Source organism: Pongo abelii, chromosome 18, assembly GCF_028885655.2.
Source record: "Pongo abelii isolate AG06213 chromosome 18, NHGRI_mPonAbe1-v2.0_pri, whole genome shotgun sequence".
NCBI classification, from domain to species: domain Eukaryota; kingdom Metazoa; phylum Chordata; class Mammalia; order Primates; family Hominidae; genus Pongo; species Pongo abelii.
The window spans coordinates 4156558-4172777 of NC_072003.2; the positions used below are offsets into that span (position 1 = coordinate 4156558).

At 48.1% G+C, this 16220-nt stretch overlaps 1 protein-coding gene across 3 annotated transcripts in view; it reads right to left on the minus strand.

Annotated features, from left to right (window-relative positions):
• Nucleotides 1-426: 426 nt before the first annotated feature.
• The window catches only part of ADCY9 (adenylate cyclase 9), a 153919-nt gene continuing 138125 nt past the window's right edge, over nucleotides 427-16220 (minus strand). For all 3 annotated transcript variants that reach the window (XM_054533357.2, XM_024233847.3, XM_024233848.3), the window contains exons 9-11: nucleotides 15227-15375; nucleotides 12459-12500; nucleotides 427-4730 (exon numbers count right to left, since the gene is read on the minus strand). In XM_054533357.2, coding sequence (XP_054389332.1) covers nucleotides 3539-4730; nucleotides 12459-12500; nucleotides 15227-15375 — 1383 coding nt within the window. In that variant the 3' untranslated portion in view covers nucleotides 427-3538. The remainder of the gene's footprint in view (nucleotides 4731-12458; nucleotides 12501-15226; nucleotides 15376-16220) is intronic.

Here is a 16220-nt window from a genome sequence, read left to right on the forward strand (position 1 = left end):
TCCTCAAAACACCTGGGACCCCAGTGATCTGTGTACCTGCAATCACTCTTTCCTTTTCAGAAAACCTACTTTTTTTTTCCCTCAATTCCTTAAGATGTTGCAGAAAACTATTTAGAAGGCCTGATAGGGAAAATCTCACAAGCAAAACTTGTCCTGCAACCTTACTTTTATTGTTTAAAAAATTCTGTGTAAAAATAAATACTTTTCAACTCAAGTTAACTGGAGCAAATAGATCCAATTAAAAAAATAACATATACACAAACAGGGTTTTTTACTTGCCCTGTTTCTGAAGTCATGATGTGAAGGAAAGGCAAACCCACCCAGGTGAGCCACAGATCACAGAAAACACGAGACGTCCAAGGAAGACGGCCCTCCTCTCTGAAGCAGTGCTCATCTTTTCAATAAGAAAATACCAGGCATCATATATTTAAATTTTAGTATATTTTAATGTCCATTTCTTCAGTGAATGCATTTTGAAATTATTAGAATTAACAATTTAAAAAGAGCAGGTCAAAGGAAATATGTAAAATGCAAACAGTAGGTTCTTGCTAATTCAATTTCAGATTCTAGGCATGATGTGATTTTCCAAACAACCAATTAAAAAAAAAAAAACTCCTTACCTCGAAAATCTAGAAATTCAAATGCAGACGTGTCTTTGGAAACTACAAATGATTATAGCCCATGTGACAGGAAGCACGCGGCCTTCGGCTCTCTGGATCGTGTGCAAATGTGCAGGGGGAGCCCCCGCGGGTGACGTCAGTGTGGATGAAGTCACGGGTGTGGCAGAGCCTGCGGGGCTCTCAAGCTATTCGAGGGTTTTGTAACTGATGCTCTACATTTGTTTGCATTGGATAAAATTGTGTGTGCTTGTTTACCATATATATATATATATATATATGGATATATAATTCGATCTGAGCTGGGACTGAGAAGAAAATAGCAATTGCAACTCAAAGCAACTATTTACACACATTCAATGCTGAAGTATTGCTTCCTGCCCTAAGTTCCTAAGAGGTATTGCCACCCTGAAGCACGACCCATGCCGTCAGCAGCCCTCGTGCCAGCTGCTTAGAAACTCGTGTCTCCAGCACGATGTGCTCGCTGCCAACAGACAGAGATGCACGGCGTTTCCGCTGCAGAGATTCTGCAGTTCTGCACTGAGGTATGCGTCGGAGCAGGGGACGGGGAGGACCCGAGGGGCTTCGTGGCCCAGAGAGAATGTCTGCACTGGCTGTTTAGGAAGGCTCAGGGTGTTTGAAAGACAACGTTAAGCTCTGGGTGAGTCTGCATGGGGCTAAACCAGACTCCACTTTGCAGCTCCTTGGTTTCCCGGGGTGAGGAATCCCAAACACCTTTGTGGTTGGGGAAGGAAACAGGCTTGATGGGGAAGAAGTGCGTGTGGAGAACTTTGCGGAGCATGTTCTGAGCGAGACAGCAAGGACGTGAGCAAACACCCAGCCCCTCAAAGGTACACAGCCTGGAGGGGAAAAGGGAGGGGAGGACATTCAAATACACACCTTAATACTGATGCAGAAAGAGCTTCATGTGACCACAATCCTCACGAACAAGGAAAGCATCAGGTAGTGTTTTTTAAGGAAAAAAAATATCTGTGGTGTTTTATAATACATTCTTTAGAAGCAAGAGGTATTGTCACAACCACCCTTTCTTCGGTATTGGAAGACCAGCAAACTGACAGTCACACCTGACGGGAAACCTTACAGCTAATGGGGGGAGGTGCCCTGGACCCCCAGGACGCCGGGATCCCGGCTTTGGCTGTCCTGCTGGGTGGCCATCCCGGGCACCACCCCTGGAGAGGTGGCGGGTCAGAATCGTGATGTCTTCATGCCGGGGAGGGCAATCTGTATGTCTTTAGGGAGGAGGAGTGATGATGGGGACTGATGCGGTGTGAGAACGAGACAGTGAGATTTGACAGCGGAAAGCAAAACGCACAGGGACATGGGGCAAGACTGACAAGGAGTGCGCCCCGGGCCTCATCGGCGTCACCGGGGTCCCCTGAAAGAGTGGCTACGACTCCGACCGGACAACTCAGGCGAGTTCACTTCCACATAAACTTCAGACTCAATGTGGCAAAACATAATCAGACAGGACCAGCAGCTGAGTGCCCAGAGGGAGCTCCCCTGGGTCTCCCGCGCCACCCTTGGGATTCCGCACCCCACAAACCCCGTGTTTGCATCCAGATGCCTCTGTCCCTAGATACGGTGTGAGAACTCCATCTCAGAGCTGGAATTCGCTCCCCGGATTAAATCCTGCCACAGATAGGCCCTGTGCCATCTGAGAGCGGGAGGGAGCCAAGAAGCTTCTTGAATTTGTGGAAGCCAAGATGGCACTGGTGCTGCTGGCCCAGACCCCCGTGGTTCTGAGCTGGACCCTGGCAGGGAGGAGCCCCCGCGGGTGGCAGGGGCAGCTGGTGGGCTTCTTCTATTCCCCTAGCCTCAGAATCGCACTGGCCATACTTTGGGGTCCCACTCAGACCCCTTTTGGGGTGGGGAGGTTGAGGGCGGCCCCAGGTGGCCAAAACACAAAAGAGACATCTGGTTACCTTCCTGGGAACTGCCCTCCCCTGTGGCTACGTCCCCCCACCCTGAGGACCCAGCACCCCTCCCGGGAGCGCACATGCTTCAGGGTAAATAAATAAATAAATAAATGCAACCTCGGATGTTTATTTGGTGGTTCCCTCTCTGATGAGTCAGCTTCCAGGACCAACGCCTCCACTCCCGACGGGAAGACCCCTGGGTGGAGGGTCAGGGGTGAGAGGCAGCTCTGAGACCCCCGAGGCCTGGGCACACGGGCGTCGTGCCCGGCTGGCATTTGCCATCTTGGCCTGCATGCTTGTGGGGGAGCCCCTAAACCCGCTCAGCGCAGGGAGCACGGCTTGCCCACAGCCCACGGGGCCCGGTGCTCGGGAAAGTGCAGGTGGGCAATGGGGGGTGGCGGAGCTGTCGTGATGCGCCACCTTCGCACTCCCTCTTGGTAGATTACTGGCACTTTATATCAGATTCATGAATGCAAGTGTGTGCGCGCATGTGTGCTTACATAGAGAGGTCGGGTCGCAGGGGAACACTGTGACATAGACAGAAACAAAATAAACTCAAAAACAGGGTATTAGCCAGAGAACCGAAAATAGTGTCTCATGGGACGTGGGAAAAAGCAATAAAAATGAGATCTTAACCACAGCTTTTGTTCTAAAAGTCAAATAATACCCAAAGCCATGATCTCCACTGGCGGCCTCTGTCCCGAGACTCGAGGCTGAGGCCAGCCCTGAAGGCACTTGTTCTCCACCACGTGCTGAACGGATGACCCAGAGGCAGCAGGGTTTCCAGGGAAGGGAGCGAAAGGAAAGAAATGGATGAAAATGAACCCTGAATAACTGTGATCCACACAGAAGTTAGGGCTGAAATGACCACATAACACCACGTCCAGGGAGGGCAACTGTGGCGCTTGGAAAGCACAACAGCCAAATACAAATATTATTGTGTTTCGACAAACAGAGCACCTCGGGCAGCGGGTGGGCGCCGCCTCACACACTCTTTGAAACGTTGAGCTTGGTGAGTTCGTTGGCTTCTTCTATTCCTGTTTCGTCACAGTCGTCTTTCTCTATGGCTTTGCCAAATCGGCCCCTTTCTTCGGCTTTGACGGGCTCCTTCCAGGGTCTCTTGGGGGACAGGTGGGCGTCCTTGGCCTGCGTACTGCTGTCAGAACCCAGAGATATCTTGTCCACATACTGGACAGAAGGCACCAGGTTGGCAATCTCGTCTGTGGGAGACCGTCCGATGCTGCCGTCCACCTGGACACGGATGTCTGGGGAGATGGACAGCTGGTGCTGTGGGATGACCCCGTGGTCCGTGCACTTTGGGTACAGGTAGGTCTTCATCTGGCCTTTCCCCTTGACATTCACGGTCCCTCTGTAGTCGAAGTCATAGCCCATCTTGCTCAAGACGCGGTAGCTCTCTTCACTCACCTGGATGCGGCACTCCACGCCGGTGGTGTCCATCCTGCTGGCGATGTTGACGGTGTCTCCCCAGATGTCGTACAGCAGCTTGGTGGTGCCGATGACCCCGGCCGTGAGGGGTCCATGGTTGAAGCCAACGCGGAGCTTGAAGTTGAACCACAGCATGTTGTTGTTGAAGTCGTCCACCACGCGCATCATCTCCTTGGCGAACTCGAACAGGATCTGCAGGTGCTCCTGTGGGTGGCTGCCGTCCTGGGCCTGCGCGGTGTTCAGCCCTGACGCTGCCATGTACGTGGCTCCGATGGTCTTGATCTTCTCGATGCTGCTGTAGTCCGGCTTGCTTAGGAGCTCGTCAAAGTCCCCGATGAGCTCATTGAGGACCCGGTAGCACTCCTTGCCGCCCTCGTAGTTCTCCTCGTAGAACTCGCTGAAGTTGACGATGCTGGCGAAGATCACCCCTCCGCTGTCGTGGTTCTTGGAGTAGGTCTGGGACACCTTCAGCTGCTCAGCCACGTGGTAGGGGATGATGTTCCTCAGCAGCCAGTCTGCCTGGTCCCGCATGCTCTGGATCTTGGTGCGGTGAAGATCCGCTTCCACGTCTCCGTGGTAGTGGAGGCGGTAGCTGACTTCAAATTCGCGATTCAGGAACCAGACCAACAAGAGCAGGAGAAAGAAGACGAGAACCACCTCCTGGCCGATGAGGCTGGCCGGCGGCCGGAGGTCACGCGGCACCGAGCTATTGCACGGGTTCCTCTCGGAACTGGAGAGCAAAGACACGGGAAAGGGAGAGGTTACTGCTCGGTGCTTCCAAGTTCAGAACAGCCCTGCTAGCTACGCAAAGCTTTGTTGAGTCCAAGCCTTCAACAACCTGAAGCTGTCAAGCTGCCCACTTCTGGTTTGGGCTGCCTGAAGGTGTGGAGGGAGATAAAGACTAACTTTTGAACTGATTTATTTTATTTTGTTAAATAGAGGTGGGGTCTCACTGTGTTGCCCAGGCTGGTCTTGCACTCCTGGGCTCAAGCAATTTTCCTGCCTTGGCCTCCCGAAGTGCTGGAATTACAGGCATGAGCTGCTGTGCCCAGCCTTGTAACTAACATCTTTAGTAAGTGCTTGGTAATTGTTTTTCTTTTTTCTTTTTTTTTTTTTTTTTAGAAGTCTTTAGCTTCTTTTAAATATCTTTTCTTTTCTCTCTCTCCTTTGTTTTTTTTAGAGACATGGTCTCTGTTGTCCAGGCTGGAGTGCAATGGCACAATCATGGCTCACTGCAGCCTTAAACTCCTGGGCTCAAACGATCCTCCTGCCTCAGCTTCCTAAGTAGCTGGGATTACAGGCATGTACCACCACACCTGGCTAATTAAAAAAACTTTTTTTGAAGAGACAGGGTCTTGCTTGTTGCCAAGGCTGGTCTTAAACTCATAACTTCAAGCCATCCTCCCACATTGGCCTTCCAAAGGGCTGGGATTAAAGGCTTCAACTGTGCCTGGCCCAACTGCTTTTTTTTTAAAGATTGAGTCTTGCTCTGTTGCCCAGGCTGGAGTGCAGTGGTACGATCTTGGCACCCTGCAACCTCTGCTTCCTGAGTTCAAGCGATCCTCCTGCCTCAGCCTCCCAAACAGCTGGGACTATAGGTGTGTGCCACCACGCCTGACTAATTTTTGTATTTTTAGCAGAGACGGGGTTTCATCATGTTGGCCAGGCTGGTCTCAAACTCCTGACCTCAAAGTGATCTGCCTGCCTTAAAGTGCTGGGATTACAGGTGTGAGCCACTGCACCCGGCTTTTTGCTGAATGAACATTTTTAAAGTAAGTTGCTGACATGACACTCGGCTCTAAATATTTCAGTATGTATCTCCTAAGAATAAGGATATTTCCCTATGTAACTACAATATCATCATCATACCCAAGAAATTTAACATTCTCTGATATATTAGGTTCTTAGATTTCTTTTTTTTTTGAGACGGAGTTTTGCTCTTGTTGCCGGTGAGATCTTGGCTCACTACAACCTCCGCCTCCCGGGTTCAAGTCATTCTCCTGCCTCAGCCTCCCCAGTAGCTGGGATCACAGGCATGTGCCACCACGCCCAGCTAATTTTGTATTTTTAGTAGAGACAGGGTTTCTCCATGTTGGTCAGGCTGGTCTCAAACTCCCGACCTCAGGTGATCCACCCACCTCAGCTTCCCAAAGTGCTGGGATTACAGGTGTGAGCCACCGCGCCTGGCCTTGGTTCTTAGATTTCTAATCCAATAAACTTGTCATTTTACAAATAGCTTTTATGAGTTCTATACTCTCTACCTGTATAAAAAAGTTTGACAAGACGCCATCTCCCCTGATTCTGGGTTAGTTCTTTTTGCCGAAATCACTCAGGACAATGCTAACATCTTCAGCAGTGCTGTTACTTTCTCACGGCTGTGCAGTGTTCCAGCACTCGGAAATTCTGTAATTTAACCAGATTCCTCCTGATGGAACTGGGCCCGAGTCTGTCTTTTCCTACCACAAACAGTGTCACAGGGAATATTCCTCTACCCCATCTTTGTGCGTATGGAAGTGCTGAGTCATTTTAAATATTGCACATTTAGAATTTCCTTAGAAATTTCCAAATTGCCCTTCTAAACAAGGCTGAACCAGTTTCTGCTCCTTTTTTTTTTTTTTTTTGAGAAGTAGTCTCGCTTTGTTGCCCAGGTTAAAGTGCAGTGGCGTGATCTTGCCTCACCACAAATTCTGCCTCCTGGGTTCAAGCAATTCTCCTGCTTCAGCCTTCCGTGTAGCTCGGACTAAAGGTGCACGACACCATGCCCAGATTATTTTTGTATTTTTAGTAGAGACAGGCTGGTCTCAAACTCCTGACCTCATGATCCACCCGCCTCGGCCTCCCAAAGTGCTGGGATTACAGGCGTGAGCCACCGCGCCCAGCCTCTGTGCTCCCTTTGATAACTGAGCCTGCTTTCAGCGGGGCTGTCTCCAGTTCAGTGGCACTGATGGAGACAGCCATGGTCAGGGGGCTGCAGACGAGTGGTGAGTAGCACAACTGCTTTTTTTCTTTTTTTTTTTTTTGAGACAGAGTCTCACTCTGTCGCCCAGGCTGGCATGCAGTGGTGTGATCTCAGCTCACTGCAACCTCCACCTCCTGGGTTCAACGATTCTTGCGGCCCAGCCTCCTGAGTAGTGTGCGCCACCACGCCCAGCTAATTTTTGTGTTTTTTTTTTTGGTAGAAATGGGGTTTCACCATGTTGGCTGGGCTGGTCTCAAACTCCTGAACTAAAGTCATCTGCCCGCCTCGGCCTCCCAAAGTGCTGTGATTATAGGCGTGAGCCACCGCGCCTGGCTGAGTAGCACAATTTCTTAGTTTGGAAAAAAAAAAAAATATATATATATATATATTCCAAACAAACTTTAAGAAATATATATATATATATATATATATATATTTTTTTTTTTTTTTATTTTTTTTTTTAAGAGAGACAGGGTCTTTCTCTGTCACCCAAGCTGGACTGCAGTGGTGCGATCCTAGCTCACTGCAGCTTCGACCTCCCAGACTAAAGTGATCCTCCCGCCTCAGTCTCCAGATTAGCTGGGACTACAGGCACACACCATCACACCTGGCTAATTTTTTAAACTTTTTGTAGAGATGAGGTCTCACTATGTTGCCCAGGCTGGTCTCAAACTCCTGGGTTCAAACAGTTCTGCTTCTGCCTCCCCAATGTGCTGGAATACATTTTTTCCGATTTAAAAATACTACACACTCATTATAGAAAATGTAGAAAAAAAATAGAAAAAAAAGATTCGTCCATCATCCTGCCATCCAGAGGCAATCACTATTAACATTTGTTGACCTGCCTTCTTGTCTTTTTCTTTTTTACAACACCGTGACTGTTCTGTTCATGTAAATGTTGTACCCTGATGCATTCCTCCCGTGCACAGCGTAGGCCAGTTGATTTGATGCAATAATGGGCTTGATCACTATATACTTATATATGCGATTGGCGGATCCACAGTTTAGACAGCTCCATCACACTGGAAAGCTCAATTCTTTTTCTTTTAGAGACAAGGTCTCATCATCTTGCCCAGGCTGGTCTTGAACTCCTGAGCTCAACCAATCTGCCTGCCTCAGCCTCCCCAAGTGCTGGGATTACAGGGATGAGCCACCATGCCTGGCCAAAACTCAATTCTTCTTTTTTCTTTCTTGCTCTGTTGCCCTGGCTGGAGTGCAGTGGCGCGACCTTGGCTCACTGCAACCTCCGCTTCCAGGTTCAAGTGATTCTCTTGCCTCAGCCTCCCGAGTAGCTGGGACTACAGGTGTGCATCACCATGCCTGGCTAATTTTTGCATTTTTTAGTAGAGACAGGGTTTCCCCATGTTGGCCAGGTTGGTCCCGAACTCCTGACCTCAGGTGCTCCACCCGCCTTGGCCTCCCAAAGTGCTGGGATTACAGGCACGAGCCACCATGCCCGGCCAAAAGCTCAATTCTTTAATCAAAGTGTCTAATAAGTATTACTAACTGTGTCTTGGGATATTAAAAAAACAAGGAGCTCGACCTGTGTGGCCATCACGGCCCTCTGTGAAGCACAACCGCAAAAGCCCTGGCCGTGGGTGGAACAGAACCCCTGGGCCCCATCCTGGCTGGACCACGGGGGAGTTTCAGAATCTTGGGGAAGCCATGCCATCTTTCTGGGTCTCAGTTTCCTCACACGTAAGCTGTGAAGATGGACTGGAGCATGGCTACCTCCCTTCCAGCCTAAGGTTCTGTGCAGGAAAGGCCTGAGGCTGCCATCCTTGGAAAGACCTGCCTGCAAAGGTGGTGGCTGGCACCAGGGAGCTGGGATTTGGGGAGGGTTCCTGCCATTCTTTGATAAGAGTGGCTCACGCTGCCTACGCTGCATAAATAAGGAGGTTTATGCTGAGTACCCGCTTTCCTGCTGGAAGTCTGGAATTTAGGCACGTGCTAGGCAGAGGCGGCCGACCTGAACAGCCCCTAATACAAGCCTGGACACCGAGACTTTAATGAGCTTCCCTGGTAGACAGCATGTTACAAGTGCTGTCACCACTCACTGCTGGAGGAATTAAGCCCATCCCGTGTGACTCCACCAGGAGAGGACTCTTGGAAGCTGGTGCTGGCTTCCTCCAAATGTCAACTCACACACCCTTCCCTTTGCTGATTCTGCCTTATGTCTTTTCACTGTAATCACAGCCACGAGAGCGCGGATGGCAGAGTCCTGAGTCCACCTGGGGCTGGTCTTGGGAGCCCTGATATGGGCTCTGTGACTCAATGCCTATGACCAGGAACCAAGAGTCCTACGTGGGAAGACACCCTGTGCTTCACTGACTCACTTTGTGAACTGCTATTGAAACAGATGACATTACATATCCTGCATCTCAAGTACCAAAAAAAATAACCATTTGTTATGACGATGACTCAAACATATTTCTGTCCAGCTCCTTGAGCCCTCTGGTTGATTGTAAATAGCGCAGGAAGAGAATGTGGACTGGGGGAAGGTTTTGTGAGCCCAGATCGTTGGGTTAGGAGTTGACCTTTCTTTTGGTTTCTCAAAGTGGTGACACCAAGAACAGTCCCCTTTGGGAGCAGGTGTCACCAAGGTCTAACATCCCCATTACGTGCAGGGGGTGTTTCCAGTCTCTGTGATAGAAACGGGAGACTGTATCTGGGCTTCTCAATTAGTTATCGCTTGTGCAGCTCGCTCTAATCTGCGGGAGCCGGAGCCAGCAGCACAGCTGACTCTGGAGATGGGCGCAGGCCAGGCCCTTCCAGGCAGAGGAGGGACAGCAGCACATGGGCTAGTGCCAGAGGGAGAGGGAGGCAGAGCACAGCGTTTGCTTTCCACCTTTGCTTCCAAGGAAGAAAAGCCATCATACACAGCATGTGCACTGAGAAACCAAGGGGGCTGCCTCGCAACAGAAGGCATCTGCAACAAACAGGTACGAGGAAAGCTTCCCAGCTAGAACGCGTGTTTCCTATTCTAATACCAAAGGAACAAAGGAGCTGATCCTATTCCTAAATTCAAATAGCAAAGATCCATTTCAAAAAGAAGAATTTCTTTTTCTTTTTTTTTTTTTAAGACAGAGTCTTGCTCTGTCCCCCAGACTGGAGTGCAGTGGTGTGATCTCGGCTCACTGCAACCTCTGCCTCCCGGGTTCTAGCGATTCTCCTGCCTCAGCCTCCCGAGTAGCTGGGATTACAGGTGCCCGTCACCACGTCCAGCTAATTTTTGTATTTTTAGTAGAGATGGGGTTTCACAAACATGTTGGTCAGGCTGGTCTTGAACTCCTTACCTCAGGTGATCCACCTGCCTCAGCCTCCCAAAGTGTTGGGATTACAGGCGTGAGCCACCACACCCGGCTCAAAAAGAGGCATTTCATGTGACTAAATGCAGGAGTTAATTTATAAGTCATAAATGGAAGTTAGAGTAAAATACAGTGTAATCCGTTATCATGGAGAAGAGCGATTGAAAAACCGAAAAAAATAGAAGGCAAACAACACTTGCAGTCCTAACCAGCCAAATGTGGCTTTGGTTAACACTCCGTTATATTTCAGTGCCATTTAAAATCTACCCCTAGGGAGGTGGTCAGGTCGGGGGAGAGAGGGTCAGCAGCAGTGGGGTTGGGGGGCTTCTGGGGTGCTGGTAATACTCTACTTCTTGGTGTGGGTTATAGTTAAATGGGTGTGTTCTCTGGTGAAAATGCACTGAGCTGTCCTTTTATGATCAGGTACTCTTCTGTGCATACTGACATATACATCAATAAAAGGTTTAAAAAAGATGCTAGGTGCTTTACTTTTAAGTACTACAGCTGTAATCATCACTCATTCATTATATCCTAAGTATTAAATCTCGTACAAATTTTTACTATATATAAATACCTAGTTGTACCTATAGTACATATAGTTTCACCTAGTAAATGAAAATCTTAAATGTTTTCCATATTTACTGCATTTTAACAGTTGTAATATTTGAGTAAATGTATAATCTATTTATTATTGACAACTACAGTTGCTAATGAATCTTTTTTTTTTTTTTTTTTGAGACACAGTCTCACTCTGTTGCCCACGCTGGAGTGCAGTGGCCGATCTTGGCTCACTGCAACCTCCGCATCCCGGGTTCAAGCAATTCTCATGCCTCAGCCTCCCAAGTGGCTAGGATTACAGGTGCCCCACCACCACCCCAGCTAATTTTTGTATTTTTAGTAGAGACGGGGTTTTGCCATGTTGGCCAGGCTGGTCTTGAACTCCTGACCTCAGGTGATCCACTTGCCTTGGCCTCCCAAAGTGCTGGAATTACAGGCGTGAGCCAACGTGCCTGGCCTTTTTTTTTTTTTTTTGAGACAGAGTCTTGCTGTGACAACCAGGCTGGCGTGCAAGGACACCATCACAGCTCAATGCAGCCTCGAATTCCTGGCCTCAAGCCCACCTTAGCCTCCCGAGTAGCTGGGACTACAGGTGCATACCACCACACCTGGCTAATTTTTACAATTTTTTGCAGAAACAGGATTTCGCTATATTGCCCAGGCTGGTTTAGAACTCCAGGCCTCAAGTAATCTTCCTGCCTTGGCCTCCCGAAGTGCTGGGATTACAGGCGTGAGTCACCGTGCCCGGACATTTTCTGTGTGCTTTGATTTTCTCTCCCTTCCTCTCAAATCTGTCCATCTTTTCGTTGTGGTTCTATTTATTATTTGTAAGCCTGGAAAGTTATCTCAGTTTTAGAGGCTTGAAAACTATTGAATTTTACTTTTTCTAGATTTTATATAGTTTAATTTTTATTTCCGACTCTTTGATTTATTTATAATTTATTCTGACGTTTATAGTAAAGCAAGGGTCAAACATTTAGTATTTTGGATTTCAAGTCAGTTATTTTATTATTTTTTGAGACAGAGTCTCGCTCTGTCACCCAGGCTGGAGTGCAGTGGCACGATCTTGGCTCACTGCAAGCTCCGCCTCCCAGGTTCACACCATTCTCCTGCCTCGGCCTCCTGAGTAGCTGGGACTACAGGTGCCTGCCACCATGACCAGCTAATTTTTTTTTTTTTTTGTATTTTTAGTAGAGACAGAGTTTCACCGTGTTAGCCAGGATGGTCTCGATCTCCTGACCTCATGATCCGCCTGCCTCAGCCTCCCAAAGTGCTGGGATTACAGGCGTGAGCCACCGCACCTGGCCGGTTTCAAGTCAGTTATTTTAAAATATTTTACAAAATAACTTTTTTCTTTGATTTGCGAGATTTCCTTTGTTGCATGCGAAAGTCTTACATAAAATTACAATGACTTTAATGTCTTATTAAAATAATAAAACTAATTTTATTTTTCCCATTAGACATTATAACTATGATACAGTTCAACAAGGAGATATTTTCTACTTTCTATTATAAGAATGCACATATCGTTCATTTTATTCAAAAGCCCACTGTTTTCAGGAAGCTTCGAAATGGGCGGGGTAATATAGTCACTCTCGTTTATTCAGACAGAGGCGCAATATTAAAAGCTTACCTGAAATTCTGTACTGTGTCAAGGGGTGAAGTTAATACAGAACTGAAATTAAAATGCAAAAAAGTATTATTATAAAGAGCAAAGAAAGCATTCTACAAGGCAACCTGAGAAGAGCTTGAACAAACTGTTAGACGTGGTTGTACATCGACATAAAGCCACCTGCTCCCACCTCTTTCTTCAAGTCTGTGTCTCACAATGCTGGGGGCAGTTCCCTTGGTAAAGCTGAGTTTATGTCTTATTTACCATCCCACATCCTCTCTATCCTGCTGAGGCTTAGCAACCGTGATGGGATTAGGGGCTCTGAGGCCTCAAGTGGATGGAGGAGTTTTGGGCCGAGTGGAACTTCAACCATCATCCCTACCCCAGATCTGCTATTTGAACTCTGGGCACAAAGGTGGCGGAGGGGTCCCCCATCACTGTGGCTCTCCAACTCCAGGTGGAAAAGCCCCGCAGCCATGACTAAAGGCCACGGTGAACCCCCAATGAGGGACCTGTGATGGATTTAAAAGGTAAAAAGCAGTTTTCTGGATTTCATACTCTCGAGAAAGAGCTCATCATGACCATCGTTCTAGATGGCCATACCTTCAGAAAAATCCAAGTCTGCTTTATTTTGCTTAATCTATTCATTAAAGTTTCCTTTCAAGTACTGAATGACAGTCCTATTTTAAATTCCCTTTTTGATCTTAATTTGCAGGGAATTTAAATGTCTTTCGTATTGTGATTCTTTTCTTAAGTAAACTGAGGACGGATGCTCACGCTGACCATGGCTGGACTGTTGCTTTGGTAATAACCAAAGACACCCCGTGCCTACTCTGTCTGATACTGACAATATTGCGGCAAATGGAATCATTTTGTGCTTTTGGATGTATTCAAGCAGAGGTCCTTGGCAACAGTAATGCCACTCCAAGGGGGCATTTTGGAAATGCCAGGGGTCCCTCTGGTTCTCTTAATAACTCAGAGATCCAGAATGTTAGATCTCCTGCAAGGACAAGGAAGATATGTCCCATGTGACTTTAAAAAATACTCTGCGCACCTAAATCCTCTGTAATTGTAAACAGGCGGTTCTCCAATACACAAACAGTGAAACATTTTTATAAGCAGTTATAGGAAAAGCCCAATATTTGGGAGAAGTTTATTACATGAATGGAAGCTTAATGGGTTTAAGATATCATGAAATATTTGAATAAATTGTTCACTGCTTACATTCTGCTATACAAGGTATTACTGTATTTCCAACGACATATTTAGTTGAAAAGGCTTAAAATATCCTTTGAGACTTATTTTTTATTTTTATTTTTGGAGACTGAGTCTTGCTCTGTCACCCAGGCTGGAGTGCAATGGCGCGATCTCGGTTCACTGCAACCTCTGCCTCCCGGGGTCAACCAATTCTCCTGCCTCAGCCTACTGAGTAGCTGGGACTACAGGTGCACACCGCCATGCCTGGCTAATTTTTTGTATTTTTAGTAGAGACAGGGTTTCACCATGTTGCCCAGGCTGTCTTGAACTCCTGAGCTCAGACAATCCACCCGCTTCAGCCTCCCGAAAGTGCTAGGATTACAGGCGTGAGCACCAAGCCCGGCTGGGACTTATTTTTAACAAATCAAGAATTATTCAATTAGTGCAACACATGAAAGATAGGGATCTTACTGGATGTCACTAATGGCAAATATTTTAAATATAGCACCTATCACTGCCATCCTATATGTTTTTACATTTTTTGTAGTACAATGATGAGAACTGGGCTTGCCCCCAGAGGTCTACCGGCCTACCTGACTCCTGTTTCTGTGTCTGCGCCATCTCATTCCTCAGCACCTACCAGTGATATGGTTTTGAAGGCCAACGTCCTCCTTGGTATAGAGAGGATTTCAAAATAAAAGACCTATGCTCAGTGACTGGTCATTAATCCTATGTCTCATGACATCATATAGGGAACTGTTTTGACCTATTTATTATTTTTTGTTTTTGAGATGGAATCTCACTCTTGTCGCCCAGGCTTGAGTGCAATGGCACAATCTCAGCTCACTGCAACCTGCGCCTCCCGGGTACAAGCAGTTCTCCTACCTCAGCCTCCCAAGTAGCTGGGATTACAGGTGCATGCCACCATGTCTGACTAATTTTTGTATTTTTCGTAGAGACAGGGTGTCACCATGTTGGCCAGGCTGGTCTTGAACTCCTGACCTCAGGTGATCTGCCTGCCTTGGCCTCCCAAAGTGCTGGGATTACAGGCATGAGCCACTGTGCCCAGCCTGACATATATTTTGAAATAAGCCCCAGGTGACTCGCAAGATCATCCTATGTGTTCACCTCCTCCTTCCAGGCTGTGACCTGTCCTGGTTCATGAACCCTACCCCACTCAAGGAAACTCAGCATCAGCTTCCTCTCCGCCTTCACATCCATCTGCACCTCCGCTCTTTCATGGCCTTGAGCATCTTCTATGAAATCCTTCAGGTCCTACTTTCTTAGATTCCAGCCCATTCATTAGAAGTCACCTCACACCTGCAATGGCGGCATTATGTTTTCCAGGATGTCTACATTCAAATATCCAGAGTGCTGTTCTAAATGATATTCTTTTTCTTTCTTTTGCATATTACTCTGAGGACATCTCATTAGCTCTTTGGTATGATGTGTGCTGAAAGCTATTTTGGGTCATGATGGGAAATATCTCTATCGGGGCGTGAGAAGCAACGTGCAAATGCAGCCAGGCCCTACGCAACCTTGGGCAAGGTGGCCACGCACCCCGGTGCCAGCAAGCAGTGCTGGCCACTTACCTGTCTGGGCACAGGGAGACGTAGAGCAGGAGCAGCGGCCCGGCCCCCACGACGGTGGCGAGGGAGGACCTCATCCAGGAGCTGAGCTGGCAGAAGTTACAGTAGTGCACGACGGCAATCAGCGCGGCCGAGCCTGTGAACACTGGGAACTGCAAGAGGCGAAGGGTTAGGACAGCCGCCCGGGGCCCCCCACCACCCCCGCTATACCCGGGCTGCCAAAACATTCGCCACTAATCCATGTTTCCTTTTTTGTTTGTTTGGTTTTTTTTTTGACAGAGTCTCACTCTGTTGCCCAGGCTAGAGTGCAGTGGTGCGATCTCAGCTCACTGCAGCCTCTGCCTCCCGGGTTCAGGTGATTGTCCTGCCTCAGCCTCCTGTGTAGCTGGGATTACAGGCTCCCGGCACCACGCCTGGCTAATTTTTGTATTTTTAGTAGAGATGGGGTTTCACTATGTTGGCCAGGCTGGTCTTGAACTCCTGACCTCAGGTGATCCACCTGCCTCGGCCTCCCAAAGTGCCTGGGATTACAGGTATGAGCCACTGCTCCTGGCCTAATCCATGTTTCTGTGTCATCTAAAAATATCACCGATACCAGCTAATTGCTCACTATCTGCAGTCAGTCTTACTTTTGCTAGTGGGCAGTGTCAAGGACAGATCAAGCCTCTAGGTTCACTACCCAGCGTGAGGCTCCCTGTTCACATGGTATCACGCTCCTCTGCAGGTGTGGGAAATGGCACGTGTCTTCGTGGAAAGGAAAGGGAGGCCTCCCTGTTTGAGAAACACTGTGTAATCAGTTTCCTTGAAAAAGCTTTTCCTTGGGGCCCAATGAGATACGATTTGGGGCTAAAGTACCAAACACCATCAGCCCGCCGGGAAGCTCATGCTCACTTGCACCAGAAGGATCATCTCCCGTGGTTGTGCTGGTTCCCTCTCCATGGAGTTTAGTACAGGTCCCTTCCTGATCAGCAGTAGCCAATCTGGGCACAAGTCAGTT